At 42.6% G+C, this 23,732-nt stretch overlaps 1 protein-coding gene across 1 annotated transcript; it reads left to right on the top strand.

The window, feature by feature from the left end:
- Nucleotides 1-270: 270 nt before the first annotated feature.
- ZKSCAN7 (zinc finger with KRAB and SCAN domains 7) lies at nt 271-15,003 on the top strand. Its single transcript, XM_056129354.1, is given in 11 exon segments — nt 271-378; nt 380-694; nt 4,595-4,685; nt 9,735-9,799; nt 11,213-11,289; nt 13,242-13,441; nt 13,444-13,851; nt 13,854-14,110; nt 14,112-14,219; nt 14,615-14,735; nt 14,738-15,003. Coding segments are annotated over 11 exon segments (2,016 nt in total).
- Nucleotides 15,004-23,732: the final 8,729 nt, after the last annotated feature.

The following is a 23,732-nucleotide window of genomic DNA, read 5'->3' on the forward strand; positions in this document are numbered from 1 at the left end:
ACTCTTGACAGGCTCAGGGGCCATATGTGGTGCTAAGGATTGAACCTATAGCTCCAGCCCTGGTTATTCTCCTACCTGGAACTTTGCTCTTTATCTGTTGAAGGCCTATCATCAACATCGAGTTGAACACTTTCAGTGACGGTCATTTTTCTCTCAAAATTTTCATAGGTGACACTCCCCTACTTCTTACCTCCAGTTCTGCAAGACAACTCCTGAAACACAAATTACAGGTCAAACTACAACTGGGATAGCCTTCTCTTTGGGCCCACAATGGCCACCCAAGGCAGGGAAATGTCAGGCTTCGTCCCCAGAAGGGTTGTTCTCCAGAAACAGGAAGGAAGCCTGGCCATCCAGAAAAATCCAGGGAGCCAGACGTGGGGGGCAAAGCTGCAGTCTCCAGAGGAACCACCCTCCCATCTATGGAATTTGCCGGCTGCACTTCAGGCAGTTGTGTTACCATGAGACGTCCGGGCTGAGGGAGGCACTGAGCTGGCTTTAGGAGTTCTGCCGCTGGTGACTGATGCCTGAGGTACACACCAAGGAGCAGATCCTGGAGCTATTGGTGCTGGAGTATTTCCTGAGCATCCTGCCTGAGCAGCTGCGTACCTGGGTGCAGCTGCATCACCACGAGAGTGGCGAGGAAGACATGGTTGTGGTGGAGGATTTCCAGAGACACCTCAGTGAATCAGAAGAGGTGAGCAGGGCAGAATGGCAGCTAGACATCATCCTAGACATAAGAACTTTCTTGCAGTCCTTGGGGTACCATATGGGATGCCAGGGATCAAGTTCGGATCAACTGTGTGAAGGCAAATGCCCTATTTCTCCAGCCCCTGGGTGAAAGCATTCTTTTTTTTTTTCGGTCACACCTAGTGATGCTAAGGGATTTCTCCTGGCTCTGCACTCAGGAATTACTCCTGGCAATGTTCAAGGCACCATGTAGGATGCCCAGAATTGAACCCTGGTTGGTGCATGTAAGACAAGGCAAGTGCCTTACCTGCTGTACTATTTCTCCAGTCTCTGGGTGGAAGCTTTCTTAAAAGGAGATTCTGGGGTTGTAGGTCCTTGGGATCCCCGAACCGGTACTGCATAGACTACAGTTTTGTGCTCCAGGACATAAAAAGAAATGTAAATCTCAAGGAAGCTCTGTGAACCACTTTGTGAAAGACTGTGACATGCCTGATTTCAGCCTGAAGATTTTCAGAACCACCCTGGCAGGTAGAGCGTACCTGGGATAGGATGGAGGTGCAGTCACTGGGGAGGGCTAGACCTTTGCACAGTCCTCATTACTCACATCTGTAGGCGGTCAGAGTCCATTCCCGACATTCCTGCCTTTGAGGTTCCCAATAAAGGTGACATTCTTGGCTTCATAATCACTTAGTCCTTTTCTAGGTTAACAAACTCAACTCAAGTCTTCTTGCCACTTTAACTTATAATTTTGATTTTATCTTTTCTGAGGTTCTCTCGAATGTAAAACCAAAGTAAGTTGAATTTGTAGAAAAGTTTGAGAGAGTCAGCAGTATGATACAGTGGGGAATCTGACTTTTAGACCACATTGCTACCAAGTTCAGTGACAAGAGAAGTATAAGGTTACAGACATATACATACACATATACATATACATATACATATACATATACATATATACATATACATATAGCATGTCTGTACATATACACATACATATACCCGTCCAAGTGTGCACGCATTCATGTACACAGGCATACATTTTGTATCCATATTTGTATTGTTGCCAGAAAGTAGCTTATATTAGATTGTAAGTCTGAAATCTGTAGGGCAGGCTCTCAGGAAGGGAAGGCTAGAACTCAGGAATGAGCTGAAGCTGTTGTCTATAGGCAGATTTTCTTCTTGGTGGAAGTCTTAGCTCTGATACTAAGATCTCACAACTGTTTTAATCAGGCCAGTTCAGATTATCTATCATAATCTCCATGATTTAAGGTGAATTGATAATAGATTTAATTGTATGTAGAGAATAAGGTAAAGGTAAAGGTAAAGGCCCTCCCGTTGATCGTCAAATTGCTCGAGTGGGCCCAGTAATGTCTCCATTGGAGACTTTGTTGTTACTGTGTCTGGCGTATCGAATACTCTCGGTAGCTTGCCGGGCTCTCTGAGAGGGGCAGAGGAATCGAACTCGGGTCGGCCATGTTGGCCGCTTGTAAGGCGAACGCCCTACCGCTATGCTACTGTCAAAATAATGTAAATGAGTGATAAATGGATACATCAGAAGACCATCCCATGGATTCTCCTGGTAAGTCTCTCTGGTAACTGAGACAACAGGATTTTAGCATGTCCTAGTCTACTTTTACTGTTTTGAAAGGTGATTAATCTAAAATTTACCGGTACCCAGCATGTCATTTTTTTCAATGTTTTTTTAGAAAGATGATTATATACCCCACAGAAGCAATTTTGGGAAGTAACTGGACAAGGATAAGTAGCAGAAAAAAGGTTTAGAATGTTATTGTGTGAGGAGAAAGGGAGAGAATTTTTCCATTTTTCTACATATTTTGCCTCAGCATGAGAATGTATCCTCCATTAAAATTTAGTATTTTGAGGCCAGAATGATGGTACAGCAGGTAAGCCACTTGTCTTTCATTAGGCCAACCCAGGTTTGATCCCTGACATCCCATATGGTCCCCTTAGTACCACCAGAGTGAATCCTGAGTGCAGAGTCAGGAGTAACCCCTGAGCACCACCAGGTGTGGCCCCCAAACAATTAACAAATAAATAAAATCAGTATTTTATCTATGAAGCCCCAGAAAAAAGTGATAGTTATGATTCATGGCAAGACTGGATCATACAGTGGATTAGAAACTAACAAACTGTTCTTATAATGTTTTTTATTTCTGCTATAATGAATCTCAAAATATTTGTCCTGTCTTCACTACTCTGCAGATGCAAAAAGGTGAAAACTACTGATTGAATATCTAGTTATTGCTGATTACCACTAAATGTAGAGTAAAATTTTCCAGCTCCCTGCATTCTAAGCCAGCACTTTCCTTTTAGAGTCTTGCTATGGCATTCCATCTAAAATCAAAATTAGAATGAATTTTCATGTCTGTAAGAAAAATAAGTGAGTAGGCAGCCCCAATAACTAGCAAGAACTGTGTCAGGGTTTAACAGTTGATAAATGAGAAATTTGTGCTGTCATAATGCAGTTAAGTTCTGTCTTCTGCTAGTTTCCACACCTGCTGTATTTCAGGTCCATTTATAAGAACCATCCAATTCAGGGAGCAGAGCAATAGTATAGTGGGTAGGGCTCTTGCTTTGCACACAACTGACCTGAGTTTGATTTCTGGTATCCCCTATGATCCCACGAACCCTGCTTCGAGTGATTCCTGAGTGCAGAGCTAAGAATAAGGCCTGAGTACCAGCTGGATGTTCCCACCCCGCCCCCCCCAAAAAGAACCATTGAATTGAGAGCCTGAAAATCAAAGCCGTAGGGAGTTTTTTGGTTCTACCACCATAGAGGAGGGATACACAGTAAGGAGTACCTCTCATGGCAGACATAACTCAATAGTGCAAGTCCAGCATAGCATGTTGAAGTTAATTTTGCCATCTGTTGTAGCATGGACATGCCAGAGTGAGTTTATAAATGTTATTTTTAGACAGTGTTTTCTCCCCTAAATATTGTTTTAAAAATTAGTAACCATGATATTTTTAGGAGCTGGTTTGATAACATCAAGGATTGGGAATATCAGGTCTGTACTCAGAGATATTCTTGGTTGCTAAAGATTAGTATTTTCAAGAACAGGGATATGGCTCTATGGGACAGCACATGACTTGCATGTATGAGACACTGAGTTCAATTCCTAGTACCAGAATATAGAGAGAAACACAGAGAGAGAGGGAGAGAGAGATTGGTATGCTCTAGTCTATCCTTTTTACTTTTTAATATGTTTTGGCCACATCCAAGAGTTTCTAATATGCTACTCCTGACACAGTGCTTCAAGTCCTTGGCAGTTCTCAGGGAACCACGCAGTGCCATGGGTTGAACCCAGGCCTCCAGCATGCAAAACATTCCATTTAACCCTTTGAACTATCTCCCTAGACCAGTAATCTAATTGTATTTGAGTTCCTTATATAAAGTATTAGGGAGGAATAACATATATTGAAAAATAGGTTAGCAGATAACCCTCCACATTTCTTAGGAAATACTGAAAGAAAGGTGCCTAAAAAGTATTGATTTAACAATACTGAAACTGGGCCAAATATTCGCTCTAGTGCATTGTAATGATCAAGATAAAGTTATTGTCTTTAAAACATTTATGTCTATTGTGTTTCCTTGATATTCTCATTGGTGTTTCCTATATGCTGAGTTTGTAGAAAGTGTACTAAATTGGTCTCCTGAATCCTTTTTTTTATTAGATGATCTTCAATATTTGTGTCTGGGAAACATGCAGAATGATCTGCCAAGCTATAGATTCTGCTTTGACAGTCTTCCTCTAATACTAGTGGGTCTAAAAGAACACTTTGTTCTTTTCTTTTGCTTTCTTTCTAAGGGGTATTTCTTTGCAGGCTTGGGTTCTGTACCTTTATAGATGCTCTTTTGAACCCAATTGTATTTCCCTCACTGTAGGTTTTAGCTCCAGCACAGGAACAAGAAATACATTCAGAGGAGATGAAAGATCTGGGTGCAACTAAGGAGTCTTCTCCTAGTTCACCCCTCAGTTAGGCTTTATTCCCTGGAACCCAGTGTGACCCAGCAACATACCACTTCCCCAATGGGTAGTCAGGTACTTACATTTCCTGTTCTGGCCTCAAGTCATGCCTCCTTTCTCTTTCCTGGAGTTTCCTCATCTTCCCATCCCCACTGTATTAGAATCCCTCACTGATCTACCCTCTAGTGTCTATCTCTTTTTGCTTTATCTCTAATAGTGTATTTCTCAAATCCATCTTCTGGGAAAGATACTGTTGAATGTGAATGATCTAATATTCTCTACTACATTGTAAAAGCTTGCTTTCTAATATTTGAAGTCAGTCATAATTGTAAGGAAAGGTAACTTCATAGCATCCATTGGAATGATACCCATGCTCAGGCACTCGATGCTATCACAAATTAGTAATGTAATATATAAACAGAGAGGTCTTATGTTCGGGAGTGGGTGGAGAATGCTACCTGGTGGAGATAGTGAGATTAATCACTTCACTTAATCACTTAATCCCCGTTATTCATCGATTTACTCGAGCTGGTGCCAGTAACATCTCCATTCATCCCGGTTGCATGCTAGCGTAGCCCAATGGTATCTGTTCGTTCTAGGAACATGCAGAGCCTCAAACCGATCATTCAGGGTCTTGACGAAGAAGTCTAACCATCTTGTAGGTGGGCGTCCACGTGATCTTTTGATGTCCCGTGGAATCCAATCAGTAATGGCTCTAGTCCAGCAGTTGTCTGTAAACCTCATTATGTGTCCAGCCCATCTGATTTTTGATGTCTTGGCAAATGAGACAGCGTCCCTGATTCTTGAGCGTTGACGAAGATCAGAACTCCGGATTCTATCTCTCATTTGAGTGAATCATGATATTCCAAGCATAGCTCTTTCGATTCCTCTTTGAGAGACCCGAATAGCATTCTCATCCTGTTTTCGTAGGGTCCAGGTCTCTGAGGCATATGTTAATGCAGGAAGAATAGTGGAATCAAAGAGATGTACTCTTAGCTGGAGGTTATTTGTCCTTTTAGTTATTTCTTCAACGCTCTTGTAGGCATTCCAAGCCGCTCTCTTCCTCCTGCACAACTCAGGTGCCAGGTCATTCATCATGTTGATTTCTCGACCTAGGTATATATAACTGTTGCATTTGGAGATGGTGGTTCCATTGAGAGTGAATGGAGCGTCAGGAACAAGGCTGTTTCTCATAAACATTGTCTTCGTAAGATTCAGCTGTAGTCCGACTTTTCCACATTCACGGTCAAAGTCGTTCAGCATTTGTGCCGCTTGGCTGATGTTTGGTGTTATTAGAACGATGTCATCAGCAAAGCGGAGGTGGTGTAGTTGCCGACCATCTATCTTCACTCCCATGCTTTCCCATTCTAGTCGTCACATGATGTTCTCGAGGGTGGCACTGAAGAGTTTTGGTGAAATGGTATCACCCTGCCGAACCCCTCTCTTGATATGGATGATTACTTCTTTGTAGGATGGTGAGATCTTGGTAGTGAATCCGCAATAGAGCTCACGAAGGATCCTGATGTATTGAGTTTGTATGCCCTGATTGGCTAGGGCTTCCATGACCGCTCTGTCTCAACAGAATCAAAGGCCTTCTTTAAATCAATGAATGTTAGACAGAGCAGCATCTTGAACTCCCGAGAAACCTCAATGAGCTTAGTAATCATGTGGATATGGTCGATGGTACTGAATCCTTTTCGGAATCTGGCTTGTTCACATAGTTGTCCTTCATCTAGTGTTCTGCTAATCCTATTCAGGATGACTTGAGTGAACAGTTTGTAGATGACAGACAATAGGCCGATTGGGCGATAGTTGCCAATGTCGTAGATGTCTCCCTTCTTGTATAGTAGTACAGTCCTGCTGGTTTTCCATTGGGAAGGAACCTTGCATTCAGACAGGTAGCGTGTGAAGAGCCGAGCCAATGTATTGATGAGTACTGATGGTAAGTTCTTCAGGTGTTCAGGTCTGATCTTGTCTGGGCCAGGTGCTCTTTGTTTCTTTACCGACGAGATGGCATGTTGGATTTCGGAAGGGAGAACATTGGGAACGACATATCCATCATGTGGTATGTGGTATGTGGGCAAGTGGACATGGCTATTAAAGAGATCTGAGTAGAAGTCATGAATAATCTTCTCCATTGCCCTTCTGGAAGATGTGAGAGACCCATCATGATGTCGGAGGGCAGTCATCTTGGTTTTGTAGTTGGTGAAGGACAGGCGGGCATTATGAATGCTTTTCCCAGCTTCTGACGCATCTACCAGTACTGCTGCTCTCCTGTTTTTGAGGTCATCCTTGATGGCTTCTCTGCACTGTTTTGCCAGTTCGGATGTTCGCTTGTGGTTGCCTGAGGCATGTGCCAAGCCATGTTGGCAAATAAGTTCAAGAGTGTTCGAAGAAAGGCATTTTTTTTTGTGGTTATCTCTCTCTTGGCATTCCTCGCACAATCATGGAGGTGCTGAATCATTCGATCGTATTCCTCATCAATGTTGTCAATGATGGCATCTTCCCATGTTGCTGCAACAGAGCCAAAGAGCTCCCAGTTGGTGGTCGTTCTGGGAGTCCTCTTCTTAAACCTTGCATTCTTTTCTCCTCGTTCTGTGGTAGAATTTTGCATGAAGAAGACGGTGGTCTGATCCCGTTTGGAATTTTGGGACACAGTAACATCGGTTAGGCAAAACTGCCGATTGAATATGACATGGTCTATTTCATTGTGGAACCGTCCATCGGGAGACTCCCATGTCCAACGTTTAGATTCAGCCTTTTGGAACTGTGAGTTACCATGGAAGGTTTTGGTTGACATGATGAACTCAGACAGTCTGTCACCCTGTTTGTTCCATTCTAGGCCATGGGTCCTGATGTGGAGTTTATCGACTGATCTTCTTGGTCCTATCTTGGCATTAAAATCACCGACAATGATCTTGTAGAAGGTGTGATCTTCTTTAAAGAACTTCTCCAGCTCCATGTAGAACTTCTCAGTTTCTCTTTCACCATAACTGGATGTTGGTGCATAGACAACAAAGATAGAAACTGCCGGTAGTGAGCCACAACTATTCAAGTGTAATCGTCCGATTCGGGTTGTTAGGCATTCGAATGAATCAATGCTCGTGGCTAAGTTTGTGTTGGCAAGGATACCGACACCACCGATGCCTCTTCTATCACATGTTCCAAGGAACAGTTCTTCTCCAGTGTCGAAAACGGCATGATGTGATTGATGTCTTCTCGTTTCGGTCAGACCAATGATGTCGTACTTGATCTTTCGCGCTTGTACCATAAGGTCTTCAATGGATGCAGCAGATGCCAGTGTACAAGCATTTAAAGTACAGACAATCATTTTTGTTTTTCTTCGTTTTGGCAGCCTATTTCTGCCTTGGTATTTTATCAGCCTCTCCTTCCATATCCTTCTCGACTCTGCCGTATTCAGGGTTAGGGGAATGAGATCCATTTATTACTGGATTTGGCATATCAATTTGGTCTACTTGGCATAGACCATGGATAGCTTGCCAGGCTCTGCCGTGTGGGTGGGATATTTAAAGGTACCCTGAAAACTTTAGAGAAAAGTAAATAAATAAAAACTCCCAGGAGCTTGTTGTGATAATCTCTGGGGTTGTTGGGGTTACACGGCAGTTGGAGGGTGTAACTGTCTAGCTACTGACAGGTCCAGTCCCAAACCGTGCAGGCTTGGAGATCTCAGCCCCGGGTCCCACACACCTGGGTTCCTCTGCCAGTTCTGTTATGCCTGAGGCTTATCCAAGTGTGTGGAGAGTGGCCCCAGTATGGCCTTGGCTGGGGCCTGGAGGTCTTCAGCTGTTGGGCCCTGGCGAGGATAGTCAGGCACAGGGTAGGAGACTCTGCCTAGTAAGATTAGACTATGAAAAATGAGGAGGAATGTTTAAAGGTAGAGAAAAGTACTAAGCAGAGACTGGAGTGATAGTACAGTGGGTAGGGCGTTTGCCTTGCACACAGCCGACCCAGGGTTCAAGTCCCAGCATCCCATATGGTTCCCCAAGCACCTCCAGGAGTAACTCCTGAGTGCAGAGCCAGGAGTAACCCCTGAGCATCACTGGTTGTGATCCCCCAAAAAAAGCAAAAAAAAAAAGTGCCTAAGCTACAGTACTAAGCAGTGTAGCAAAGGATTTAAACAAATCAACTAAATGGGAGTTCTTGAACCTCAGTGAGGGAGAATCAAAGAAAACTAGAAAAATGTTTTGGGGTGCTCTAGAGTCTGCTTATACAGGGTCTTACCATTGAACAAGATTGGGAAGATTGGAGAGGGAAGCAGGTAACAGCTGATTTGTTAGAAATTTCAAGGAATTAATGTGACACATGTGAGCACTGTGAACTGAATGCAGATACTGTCAGGCTGAAGCTTGGTAGGAGACTAGTGTCAAAGAATAGACAAGAGGTGCTAATTGCCTGAACAGGTTTGAGTGAAGTGGAAAGTATTAGACGTGACATATTGTGAAAGAGAAATCCATGAAACTAGAACGAAGGAGAAGTTGAGGGTAATAGTGTTTGGAATCATGGGCAGATCCAGGAAAATCAGAAAAGAGAATGGTAAGGATATGACTTTTTAAACTGAAAATGTTATGGAGGGGTAGAGAGATAGCACAGCGTGTTGGTTATTTGCCTTGCACGTGGCCAACCCGGGTTCAATTCCCAGAATCCCATATGGTCACCAGAGTGCTGCTGGAGATAATTCCTGAGCCCATTGCCAAAATAATCCTTGAGCATTTCCCAGTGAGGGGTCCTCCCGAACTCCCCCCCGCCAAAAAAAGAAAAAAGAAAATACGGGCGGTTCTAGGAATGCCAGGGGTGAAGACATGTCATCCCAAGTGTGGTTTTCTGGAAAGAGATTATAGGGCTGCAGGCTAGGAGGAGGAGCATTCACTCCATTTCAGCTTCAAATTTCTCTCAGGAGAAGGTCACAGAACACTTATTGCCTGTGTGAATAGGAGTGAGAGTCCATATGGAGCTGTCTGGGTTTTCCCATGTCCAGACATGGGCGAGACACACCGGGACAGGGCTTGCCGCACTCACTGCCTGTCTTCCTCCTGCAAGGTGTGTCCCCAGAAGACTTAGGAAACCAAGCAGCAGCCACTGTGCTTCCGACAGTCAGGCCTCAGGTGAGTGTGGTTCTCTCTGTGTCTCCTGAGTGCGGAGGACTGGCCCAGGTCCCGCCTGTGCCATGGGGAAACCTCTATGGTTTTCCTGCCTAATCGCATGCCCTGGCTCTAGGTCACGGACTCTCTTCTGCCCTGCCTTTTTTCTTCTAGATCTCTCAGCCCAGCCTCTGCCCTTACCCCCTCCATCTGTAACCCTTTCCTGGGTACCCCTGAGGACTCTGGACTTCAGCCAGGAATGTCCCTGAACAGTGGAAGCTTTTCATTGCAGGAGTCTGCTGCATGCACACTCCTGTCTTCAGATTCTCCTCAGAAGTGGAAGGGTCCGGCATGCTGTCAGAAAGCCCTGCACGGGAGCAGCCTGCCAGGAAGTGACCCAGGCATGGCCACACTGGGTAATAACCCTGTTTCTCGCTGATACGGAATCTGCATACTTCACATTTCTTCACTGTATTTTTTAATTTAATTTTAATTGTGGGGGCTGCACCCAGCAGTGCTGGGGACCATGCAGTGCTGGGGCTCAAACCCAAGGCCTCACACACCTAAAACATCTCCTCTACCACTCAAACCACATCCCTAGTACTCTATGTTGTATTCTTTTCAAATGTTACACTCTGAAAGATCATCAGTATTGACAAAATAGGGAATAAGATAATAAACACCCCTCACCCATCTTTGACAACAGTATTCTTCCTTCTTCTTTGACTGACCTAGAATGGTTTGCCTAGAATTTGTAGTTCAAAGAAGTAGGGCCATTCTGTTATTTTAAATTTTTTCTATAATGAGACTATAGGAATGGAAACCCAGAACTTTCCAGACAGACTTCAAGAAAGAGGGCCCAGTGGAAACTAAGCCTAGATTCAAGGAAGCTCAGAAGTCTTGGCAACAAAAGCAAATATGTCAACTTAAAGAGCCGCTGTCTAGTCTTTCTCTGCTTCTCTTCACATGCCTCCTACTCTATTCATTCTGAGTCTTCTGGCCTCTGTTCTTTTTAAGCAAAATGTTTTTAACTGAAAAAATTTTAGAGAGATTTGGGGGGGAGGAGTGAGAGAAAAAGAGAAAGAGATGATCTAAAGAACACTGGCTTGGGGCAGGAACGATAGTACAGCAGGTAGGGCATTTGCCTTGCACATGGCAAACCCGGGTTCGATCCCTGGCATTCCATATGGTTCCCCCAGCACCGCCAGGAGTAATTTCTGAGTGCAGAGCCAGAAGTAACCCCTGAGCATCGCTGGGAGTGGCCCAAAAAGAAAAAAAAAGAGAACACTGGCTTAAAAAGAAGCAAACCTCATTTTTTCTAGACTATCTATTTCCTCCCACTACCTATTATTGTAATATTTCATGACTCAGCTCTTTTATTTTTATCATTTCATCATAAGTTTCTATTTGTAACTTCCTCCATACTTTTTCTTCAAGTTGAGAATTAAAGAGAATTCAAGGGGAACTCAGCCTTTAAGTGCTCTCTTTGAACATGATTTTGATAGTGGAGTTGGGTAACTCTGCTCTCTAATTAAATGCTTTTCCCTAGTGTTGGGAGTTTACACTCTGCAGTATTGAGGGGACCAGTATGCAGTGCCAGGGGCAGAACCAGGTTTCCTGACTGTAAGGCAAGCAACCTCCTTCCTTCCTTCCTATACTCTTTCTTTAGTCCTTCCAGAGTTTTTCTTAATCCACCACCTCTCTAAGTCTTGTTACTGTTATGTCATATCAGAATCCCTTCTTTTTCTTAAAATTTTTCCTAGTACTTGGAGCCAGAGTAATATGTCTATGTCTCCAGCTCATCTTTTAAATGGTGGTTAGTGCTTTGAACATAGCCAACCCAGGTGTGATTACTAGCATTCCATATGGTCCCCTGAGCCTGCCAGAAATGAACCATCAAGTGTGGCCCAAAAACCATTTAAAAAAAGAAAAGAAAAGAAGTTTCCTAATAATACCTTCATATTATATCTTTTAAATTGTTTTGTTTTGCCTGCATGCAAGGCAGGCACCCATCTACTGTACTATGTCTCCAGCTCATCTTTTAAATTCTTTGTTTTTAATTTTGAATTTTATTTTCCTCTTTTTTTCTTTTTGGGTCATACCCAGCGATGCACAGGGGTTACTCCTATATTTGCACTCATGAATTACTCCTGGTGGTGCCCAGGGGACCATAAGGGATGCTGGGAATCAAACCTGGGTCAGCCATGTGCAACGCCCTACCCGCTGTGCTATCACTCCAGTACTTTATTTCCCTCTTATCCTTTATATAAACACTGTGGTTTACAAATTTGCTCATGATGATTTGTTTCAGACATTAAATATTCCAACATCAATCTCACCACCATTGCACCTTCCCACCACCATTATTTCCAATTTTCCCAACCACCCCTACAGCAGACCCTCAATAATTTATTTTATATTGCTTATTATAAATAATTTGCTAAAAGGATGATCAAAAATGTTTCCTTTAAAAAAGTTAGTAAAGATAGTTGTATCTCATTGTGGAGCCATTAAGCCCTTATATAAGAGATTACTAAGCTGTTATTATAAGTTTATATTTTGTTAATCAAGATTGGTTGCCTTATTCATTACTTCCCAATCAATATGGTGTGCTACTCCTTGTTTATCAGTGTTGTAGAGTTTGAGATTTGGGGCCACATGCTCCAGGGAATCCAAAAATTTTGATCTGGAGTTAAATTTTTAACTGGGTGGGGCATGTGCATGACTTCTGGGGCTTCAGAAAGTACAGGGAGATGAGGGAGGCAGCACATTCCCAACTCTGTTAAAATCTGGAGATTTAAGTCACAAAACCCGCATACCTGAGTATTTCAACAGATACATTTCTGGATGAAGGTTAACCGAGCAGTGGAATCTGGATAGGAGCTTTCAAATTCTGGTGGTATATTTACACCATTCCTGATAATTGAGTTTTTTTTTAATCTCTCCTCTGCTTTCTCAGCTTTTGTGAGACCATGGAACCATACAGCATGATGATGGGGGAAAACCTCATGGTAGCATTTTAAATAAAGTAGCATTCTTACTGTTTAAGTTTTTTCAACAGCTGCAAGTGAGAATAGGAGGGTTAATCCTGAGTATCCCTGCAAGCAGGGTTTGGTGTTACCACGTACAACACCAGAAAAACTCTATGTCATAGTTCCTGGTGGGTCAGAGTTCAGAGGTGCCTGTGAGGATACTCTTTTTTTTTTAGTGAAACACCATGAGGTACAGTTGTAGACTTACAAACTTTCATGCTTGGGTTTCAGTTATACAATGATCGAGTACCCATCCCTCCACAAGTGCCTATTCTCCACCACCAACGATCCCAGTAGCCCACAAGCCCCCCCCCGCCCCCCCCCCTGCCTTTGTGGCAGGGCATTCCCTTTTGCTTTCTCTTTCCTTTAGGGTGTTGTGGTTTGCAATAGAGGTATTGAGTGGCCATTGTGTTCGGTCTATAGTCTACTTTCAGCACACATCTTGCATCCCGAGTGAATTCCTGTGAGGATACTCTTGAGAAACTAACAGACAAATCCTCAGGTGAGGAAGAGAACACACTGAAGCATGATTTCTCAGATGTAACAAATGAAGATAAAAAAGAATTCACAGAACACAGAAGTAATGAATATAAACATCTTGAGCATCCTCGTCATTCCTTCAGTACCACACAGCATCGGGGGTTCTAAAGGGACAGAAATTCTATAGGTGTGATGAATGTGGCAAAACTTCCAATAGGATTTTAGACCTCATTTGCTATCGAAGAATTCACACTGGAGAGAAGTATTATGAATGCACTGAATGTGGTAAGACCTTCTGGCAGACCTCTCAGCTCATAGTTCAACTCAGACCTCACACAGGGGAAAAGCCCTATGAATTCAGAGCGTGTGGGAAGATGTACTGGCACAGCTCCCATCTCATTCAACACCAGAGACTCCATAATGGGGAGAAATCATATAAATGTAATGAATGTGGAAAGCCCTTTACTCAGAGTTCCCCACTCACAGACCACCAAAGAACCCATACAGGGAAGAAATCCTATGAATGCAATGAGTGTTAGGAGACCTTCATTCGGAGTAAAAGTCTGTCCGACACCAAATCCTTCTCACTGGTAGGACGTCCGACAAATGTGCTGATTGTGACAAAGCTTTCTGTTCCAAGAGAAATCTAGTTGACCACCAGAGAATCCACATTGGAGAGAAACCTTATGAGTGCCAAGAATGTGGCAGGACCTTCAGTCAGAGTAAGTGTCTTACTCAACATCAGATCCTCCACTCTGGGGGAAAACCATACAGATGTAGCAAGTGTGGGAAAGCCTTCCACCATAATTCTCAACTAGCTGAACTATGAGCAAATTCATACTGAAGAAAAGCCTTTTGAATGTAATGAGTGTGGTAAGACATTCAGTCTAAGTAAATGTCTTATTCGTCATCAGAGACTTCACTGTAGCACTGTCCTCCCATTGTTCATCGATTTACTTGAGCAGGCCCAGTAACGTCTGCATTGTGAGACTTGTTACTGTGTTTGGCATAACGAATATATCACAGGCTTTGCCGTGAGGGCAAGATACTCTTGGTAGCTTGCCAGGGTTTCCAATAGGAGTGGAGGAATCGAACTCCGGTCGGCCAGGTTGGCCGCATGCAAGGCAAATGCCCTACCCACTGTGCTATCGCTCCAGGTAGGGTGTTTGCCTTGCACGCAGCCGATCTGGGTTTGATTCCTCCGCCCTTCTCGGAGAGCCCGGCAAGCTTCTGAGAGTATTCTGCCATCACAGCAAAGCCTGGCAAGCTCACTGTGATGTATTTGATATGCCAAAAATAGTAACAAGTCTTACAATGCCCACTTGAGCAAAGACTTCACACTGGTGAAAAACCCTATCAATGCAATGAGTGTGCGAAATCCTTCAATCAAAATTCACACCTCATTATACACCAGAGAATTCACACTGATGAGAAACCTTATGAGTGTAATAGTGTGGGAAGGTTTTCAGTTATAGCTCCAGTCTTATGGTCCATCTGAGAACCCATACTGGAGAGAGACCTTATAAATGCAAGGATTGTGGGAAAGCCTTTAGTGACAGCTCACAACTCATTGTGCACCAGAGAGTGCACACTGGAAAGAAATCTTATGAATGCACGAAGTGTGGGAAAGCCTTCAGCCAGCATTCCACTTTCAATCACCACCAGCAAACTCACACAGGAGAGAAGCAGCCAGGGCTATCTCAATGGGCCTCTTAAAGTGCGGTTTTCTGTACCAATGAGAGAAAGTAAATTTGAATTAATTTCTTTTGTAGAAAGTATGCTCTTCCTGGTCTCTTGGGACCACTAAGAAGTGAATTGTTATCTGAATGCTCTTTGCTAAGTCAGAAAGTGGGAGAATAGGAGTAATATTCCATCCCAGTTTTGTGAAAGTAAGAATTTAGTATTATATTTACTATTAAGTTTCCATCTTCCCCCTTTGGGGGTGGAGCACACCCATCAATGACCAGGGGTTACTCCTGGCTCTGTACTCAGGACTTACTAATGTTGGTACTGAGGGGACCAAAATTGGTGCCAGGGATCAAATCCTGGTGGACTAGTGCTAAGCAAATACCATACCCGCTGTACTATTTCTCCCCTTTTATTTTTGCTGCCAAACTCTCATATTTATTTGTCCATAATCAGATTGGGTGCTTCTCAAAGAGTGATATGATCTTTTTTTAATATGTTCAATCTCCATTTCACCTTCTACGTTTCACCTTCTAAGACTAATTATGCTTTTTTCTTGGATATTACTCTCCTTATCTGCTTTTTAAATCACTTCCCCTGATATAGGGCTGGAGCGATAGCACAGCGGTAGGGCGTTTGCCTTGCACGCAGCCAATATGGCCGACCCAAGTTCGATTCCTCCACCCCTCTCGGAGAGCCCAGCAAGCTACCGAGAGTATCTCGTCCACACGGCAGAGCCTGGCAAGCTCCCTGTGATGTATTCGATTTATGCCAAACACAGTAACAACAAAATCTCCAATGGAGACATTACTGGGCCCGCTCGAGCAAATCGATGAACAATGGGAGGGCCTTTACCTTTACCCCTGACATAGACCCCAGGACTTGTATAATGAGTAACAAGACCTTTTCTTCTTTCCCTATATACTGATCTTTTTCCTTCAGAAACTTCCAGAAATATAATCTCTGAAAGAAGTAAATGTTCTCTCTTAAACTTCTTCATTCTTTAGCTTCTAGTCAGTTGACCCATGGTGCTTTGAGACAGCTGGTGCTGCAATATAAAGCTGTCGTTAAATTTCCTTGTAACATTCTCAGTTTAATCTTTACATGTATACTTTTTAAATCTTTTTAAAAATTCGTTTATTTTTATTGATGGACAGTATTCCATGATATGGATGATACTCCATGGGTTATTTAACAATTTATTTGTTTACAGGCATTACATTTGTCTTTTTTGCATCCTTGGGATATATTCCCAGAAGTTGTATTGCGGGGTCATATGGAAGCTCAATTTCTAGTTTTTGAAGGACTGTCCATTTTGTTTTCCAGAAAGGCTGAACTAGTGGGCATCCCCACCAACAGCTGAGTGTCCCTTTTCCCCCATCCATGCCAGCACTGGTTGCTTTTGTTCTTCTGAATGTGTGCCAGTCTCTGTCGTGTGAAATGATATCTCATTGTTGTTTTGATTTGCATCTCCCTGATGACTAGCGATGTGGAGCATTTTTTCAAGTGCCTTTTGGCCATTTGTATTTCTTTTTTGAGGAAACTCCTGTTCATTTCTTCTCCCCATTTTTGATGGGGTTGGAGTTTTTTTCTTGTGCAATTCTACTGGTGTCTTGTATATCCTGGATATTAATCCCTTATCAGATGGGTATTGGGTAAATATTCTTTCCCTTTCTGTAGGCTCTTTCTGTATTTTTGTCACTGTTTCTTTTTAAATGCAGAAGCTTCTTAGTTTGATGTAGTCCCATTTGTTTGTGTTTGCTTCCACTTGCATGGTCAGTGCTGTTTCATCCTTAAAGATGTTTTTAGTTTCAGTGTTGTGGAACTTTTTAATCTTTATGTGTATACTTTCATACCAAGACGTAAGCTTATTGGAGTATGGTATGTATTTATTTTTACCTAGATATTGTAAATTTTTATATTCTTATTTTTATTTTTAAATTTTTATTCATTTATTTATTTATTGCTTTTTGAGTCACACCTGGCGATGCTCAGGAGTTACTCCTGGCTCTGCACTCAGGAATTACTCCTGGCGGTACTCAGGGGACCATATGGGATGCTGGGATTCAAACCTGGGTCGGCCCGCATGCAAGGCAAATGCCCTACCCACTGTGCTATCGCTCCAGCCCCTATTCTTATTTTTGAATGTTTCAAAAATAATTTAAATGAGCCATTGTTAAATTGGACATAATCCTTGCCAATGCCCAACAACCTCCAGATTAGAAGTTTATGAAAGTAGCATCCTATCATAGGATTTCACAAAGATCTCATTGATAACTTTTACATGTATTTCTGTGAGTCTCATCATTGGTTTCTGATCGTGTATTTAGACCGTTTTCTATTTTTCACAAGGGTAAAATTAATATTATTACAAGTGGTTGGGCTGGATTTATAGCACAGCAGGTGAGGCTTTTGCCTTACATGCGGCTGACTGGGACGACCTGGGTTTGATTCCTCCACCCCTCTCGGAGAGCCCGGCAAGCTACCGAGAGTATCTTGCCTGCACGGCAAAGCCTGGCAAGCTAACCGTGATGCATTTGATATGCCAAAAACAGTAACAAGTCTTACAATGGAGACGTTACTGATGCCCGCTCTAGCAAATCGATGAACTACAGGAGGACAGTGCTACAGTGCTACAAGTGGTTAAGAGCATAGATTTTTGTGCTTTCCCCTTTAGGTGCTTTAAGTTTTATACCAGAATTATCTTCATTGTGTGAATCTGAGCTAGTTACTCAGTTTCCTTGTATCTGTGTTTTTCTGTCTATGTAGAGGAACTACCTTTTGGGACTTATGAGAATAAAATTAGTTAAGAAGTGTAACACACCATAGCAATTATTATTATACCTAGAGTTTTTATTAGGTATCTTTTTAAGAAAAATATATTGGTGTGACTTTCTGGGTGAAATGTTTTATTTGTAATTTATTTTATTGACAATTTTTCAAGTGATTGAAGTTATTTGAGCTTGAACTGAATAAAATCCACTTGCTTGTGCTCATTTTTGTTAAGTGTGACACAAAAATGAAATTTCTAAAGTTTTGCTGTCTTTGCAAAAATACATTTAGGATGTTTTCTTTCTCTGAAAGTTTTCATACTGTGGGAATTATTCTTGAAAGGCTAAAAGCAAGTGGGCTTGGTATTTTGGGGGAAGGTGTGAATTGTAGTGTATGTTCCTTTACCAACATTTTCATTTCTACGGTGGTTGCACTCAGGCTTTCTACTTTTGAAAACTTTGCTATTATGTATCTGGAGATCATTTTTTCCCTGAATTAATGCAGCTAGGTTTTTTTCCTTCCTCCTATCTCCTTATATTTGTTGAGTAATATTATAGCATTGATGCTGGTTTGTACACATGCCTGACTGTGGTTCTTTGTATGCACAATTTTGTTGTTGTTGTTGTTGTTGCTGTAGTGCTTGTTGGGGGTTGCACATCAAGTTTTGGCACTTGCACACTCAGTTGTAGTGCTGCCAAGGTTTGAAATTCTTTATTGTGCTTGCTGGTGATGGGTTGCAGGGATGGGGAGGTTCTTAAGCACTGGTAATGTTTGCCAGCAGTCACGATAGCACTCACGTGTGTTTGCCAGGGAGGATACTTCCTGGCTGTGATGCTCATACATCTTTTTAGATGTGCTACTCACCCGATGTCACACCCCTTTTTGTGGTGATTACGCATACCTGACAATGACATGGTAAAAAATACTTGCAGTGCTAGCAACCATATCAGAGTTGCCAGCATCCTGGTTCTCACATGTGGGTCACCAGGGATTTTAACTTGTGACCATAGACTTGTAAACCAGGTGCTCTAAGCCTTTATGCTATTCTAGTTCCATCACCCATAATTCTATAAAGTTCTCCACTCTTTTTATCTGATTAAAACTTTTTCTTACATGATATTTTTCATGTTGCTTCTCCTTTTTTTGGGGGGGTCATAACAATTGCATTTAATACTGTTTTTCTTTAGAACTCTAGATTTGTCATTTTGGGGTACTTTTTGTTTGATTTTTCCTTTTGGTGGAGGCACAGGTCTGGATCACATCCAGCAACGCCCAGGGATCACTCCTGGTTTTGTGCTCAGGGAACACTCCTGACACATAGGGAACTATATGTGCTGATGGAAATTGAATGAAGGCCAACCTGTACAAGAAAAATACTCTACCCACTGTCCTATCTCTCAGGCCCTTTTTCACTTATTTATATACGTGCCAGGATCAAGTTCAGGACTTCATATGAAGCATGTGCTATATCACTAAGCTCATTACTTGCCTTGTGTGTATATGTGTATGTGGCACTGTAGCACTGTCCTCCCATTGTCCATCCATTTGCTCTAGCAGGTACCAGTAACGTTCTATTGTGAGACTTGCTGTCACTGTTTTTGGCATATTGAATACGCCACGGGGAGCTTGTCAGGCTCTGCCGTGCAAGTGGGACACTCTCAGTAGCTTGCCAGGCTCTCTGAGAGGGACAGAGGAATTGAACCCGGGTCGTCTGCGTGCAAGACAAATGCCCTATCTGCTGTGCTATCACTCCAGTCCTATGTCTATGTATGTATATACTATTTAGATATTTATACTGTGGCACTGTGGCACTGTCCTCCCATTGTTCATCGATTTGCTCGAACGGGCCCAGTAACTTGTTGTTGCAGATATTTTTATTTAACCATAATTTTAAAAAATGATAGTTGCATTCTAGACATACAATGTTCAATCCCACAGTGTCAACTTTCCTCCACCAGTGTTCCCAAGTTCCCTCCTTTCCCACTAGCCTGCCACTTTGACAGGCATATTTTAGTTTGGTGGTTTAGTTTGAATCTCATGTTTTCATTGTTATTGAATCTTGTTTGGATCTAAACTGTACCATTCCCCCACACTACCAATGTATCCAAGATCCCTGAACCCTGCTCTCCCATTATTTTCCTTTCTCACCCTCTTTCCCTCATCAATTTCTTTACTCTCTGACCTTCTCCTCCCTATACTCTGGGCTCAAGGATGGTCTAGGCATCCTCCTTTACTCCATTGCATTCTCTTCCTTGTCCAGTTATTATTATAGCAAGATAAGCAAGATCATCTAATGCTTGTCCTTCTTTTGGTTTACTTCATTTAATATGCTATCTTCCAGTTCCATCCGGGTTGCAGCAAATCATTCCTCACAGCTGCATAGTATTTTGTGAATATGCCACATCTTTATAATCCATTTATCTGTCACTGAACACCTAAGTTGATTCCATATTTTATTGTACTAAGGGCTTAAATGAATAACGGTGTACATGTGTCTTTTTGAATGAATGTTTTTGTGTTCCCTTTTGGGAATTAATACCCCAAAGTGGAATTGCTAGACCGTATGGAAGCTCAATTCTAAATTTACTGAGAAATCTCCATACTGTTTTCCACAGAAGTTGTATCAGAGAATATTCCCAAAAACAATGGATGAGAGTTCCTTTTTCTCCATGTCCCCAGCAACACGTATTATACCCACTATTTTATTTATGACTCGTTCTCACTCGTGTGAGATAATACCTCATCACCTTAATTTGGATTTCCTTATTGATAAAGAATGATGAGTGTTTCTTCATCTGCCTACTGGCCATCATTTTGTCTTTCTCCTAGAAGTTTCTATTTTCTCTCCCAGTTTTTGATGAGGATTTTGGATATTTTTTGTTGTTGTGTTGTTGTTGGTCTTTGTGAGTACTTTATATATCCTGATTATCAACCCTTTATTCGATGTTTTAAATGCAGGTATTTTTTCCCGTTCAGTTTTTAGACGGCCAAGACTCAGAGACTATAAAAACCAGCTCCCGGAGGGAGAACAGTGCAGTCTCCTGCCCCCGCGCCTGGCTATTCCTTGCAGGGGCCCCTTGGAGGGAGCGGGTTGAGCTTTCCTCCCCGCCCCGACCAGGGCTCCGGCAGCAGAAGACCTCCAGGACCAGACACCACCATGCTGAAACCACTCTCCGCACACCTGAAGGTACCGGCAGAGGGACAAAGCCACGTGGGTTCCGGGGCCGAGATCTCCAAGCCTACTCGGATTGGAGTCGAGCATCCTCCACCCAGATCCTCCAAATTCCAGTAGACGGAGGTCACACCCACCAACTGGCCCCCTGGTGCCGTGTAATCCCATCAGCGGCCAAGACTCAGAGACTATAAAAACCAGCTCCCGGAACCGCACGGCCGCATTCGCGGCTGCGCAACATCTTCTTATGACATCTCATTCCTACTTTGACAAACTGGCAGGCTACCGAATGTAACCTGCCCACACGGCAGAGTCTGGCAAACTCCCTGTGTCATACCCAATATGCCAAATACCAGTAACAATGATGGGTCTCATTCTCCTAAAGAGCCTTGAATATAATCTCAGGGCTAGGATGAAGGAGACTTTACTGGGGCCTGCTCGAGGCAATTGACAAATAACAGGATGATCTGTGATCTGTGAGTCTTTAGTTTTAGCCCATTTCTTTTTGCCATATGCATTTATACTCTTTAATGCCTCAAGTTGTATTCACTTTCATTATTTTCCTCCACATGGGAAAGTGGGTTTTCCTTTCACCTTATTTATCTTGCCATACCCAACTGTGCTCTGAAGTTACTTCTGGGTCAGTAGTTGAAGGTTTAATGAGTCCAGGACTCCACATGCAAGAATGCTACTGCCCTGAAACAGTACAGGGGATAAGGCACTTTACTTACATGCAGCTGATTTTATTCCCAGCACCATATATGTTTTCCAAGTATGAACAGGAATGACTATCGAGCACAGAGCCATAAATAAGCACTGAATACTGCCAGTTGCATCCCACCCACTTTCCAAATTAATGTGTTCTAGCCATTTGAACAAAAAAAATGTTTAAGTTAAAATCCCTACCCCTACATTAATGATATTTTCTTGCCAAATGGGGCCTAGTAGAAGCACTTGTCCCAAACTGCATAAAGAAAAGGCTTTAGGATCTGACCTCAGGTACCTAAAGGTACAAGCACTTATCTAGGGTAGGACATTGTAGACATACTTCTCACTAAATACTGACGGCTGTGGCCCAAAAACAATTTAAAAGAATTTCAAACTGAAGTTTTAAAAGGTAAACGGGAACTGTGGATGGCTTTCTTTAAACCAACATCATTTTGAAGAAATGCAATTTATAGCGAGACAATAAGATGGTGTATGAGAAAGTGTGAATACTCCAAAGTCATAAGACCCAGTCTAAATCTTACCAGCTGTGCAACCAGAAGAAAATCATGTCACACATTCAGCTGCCAGAGCCTCTTAAATTCCCTGCTTCTACTCTCATCCACCATCAAAGACTTCTCAGCAAGGCAGGCAGAGAATAATCTAAAATATGGGGTCAGGACATTGTACAGTGGTTTGGACAACCACCTAGTGTGCAACTCGCCCATGTATTATTCCTGGAACCATACAATCCCCTGACTATCTCATGGTACATCCTGGAGGTCTGCAGGTATGCCCTCAGAGGCTCCAAGTACCACAAGGTGAGCCCAGTGCTCCCTGCTACCACAGGGCTATAACAGCATCACTTCCTCTGGCCTTTGTATTGCATCTTTAGCCCAGTAGGCCAAGCACTGCCTATGTACCTTTGCCCCTTTCTCATAAGCACTCTTGAGAGGTTCCACCACTCCCTATAATGGCAAAAAAAGTAATGTTGCAGAGTGACACTTTTATACAGGGAGTATGACAGAATGAGGACTGAAAGCAAGAAATTAAGAAGACTTATTGGAACAAGTTTCTTAGCTCCTTAAGTATCTGATATTGAATCAATCATTAAAAATGTGGCAAAAATAAAATAAAAATCAGGCAAGGGGGCGGGAAAGTAAGAGCATGTCATTACTCACACCCCAAACCTTTCAAAATTATTTGGGACATATTCAAACTCCTCTTGACTTATAAGGCCCAAAATGTGCAACCCTACCATCCTTGTATTTAAGATCTTCACTCTGATGTTCTGGTCTCAGGAATATTCTAACCCCAGATACATGCCTCCATTGCTCACCTTTCACTCTGCCTTCCCACCTTCTATAAAATAGTTCCACTGCTTGCTCTTCCATCCTCCTCCTCTCCTGACCCTTCGCTCTTCCCTTTCTTCCCTTCCTTGCCTTCCTCTTACTCATTATGTATTTATTTATCATTCTCCCTTGAGTTGAAGGTAAGCCTCGTGGGGCGGTGAGTTCAATTTCTCCACTGAGTAAGCAGTGCCAAAAATAACAATGTCTATACCTAATATGTATTGAAATTTTTTGATTCACTGAGATTCTGTAGTTTACAATACTACTAATAATGGTCTCTCATGCACAGAATTCCAACACCACACTCATCACCAGTGTACCCAGCTCCCTCTCCAACCGCTCCCTACTCATTTCTGTGGATAATTTCTCCCATTATGTTGCCTTTGACCCTCTGTTGCTACCTTGCCGTGCATCTTTAATTCCTACATTCAGAAAGATCATTCTGAATCGATCCTTTCCCTTCTGGCTTCACTCAGCATAGATCCTCTAGTTTCAAGATCTATAAAGCACTCACAAGGCTCAACAATAACAGCAAAAAATCAACATGTATTTTTATTTGCTGCCAATAAATGGTAGCTGAGCCGTTGAGGTTGAAAGTTACCAGGCGTGTAGAAGAAAAGGACACACTATTCCTCTCTGCAACCTGAGCCTGCGCGGTGACTCCCGGGAGTCTTGGTTCCACACACACATACACACCCCCTCCAGCTCCTCCATTCTTTCCATTGGTTGAACTCACACATACACACACATACCCTCCA

Source organism: Sorex fumeus, unplaced genomic scaffold (genome assembly GCF_029834395.1).
Source record: "Sorex fumeus unplaced genomic scaffold, SorFum_2.1 ptg000072l, whole genome shotgun sequence".
NCBI classification, from domain to species: domain Eukaryota; kingdom Metazoa; phylum Chordata; class Mammalia; order Eulipotyphla; family Soricidae; genus Sorex; species Sorex fumeus.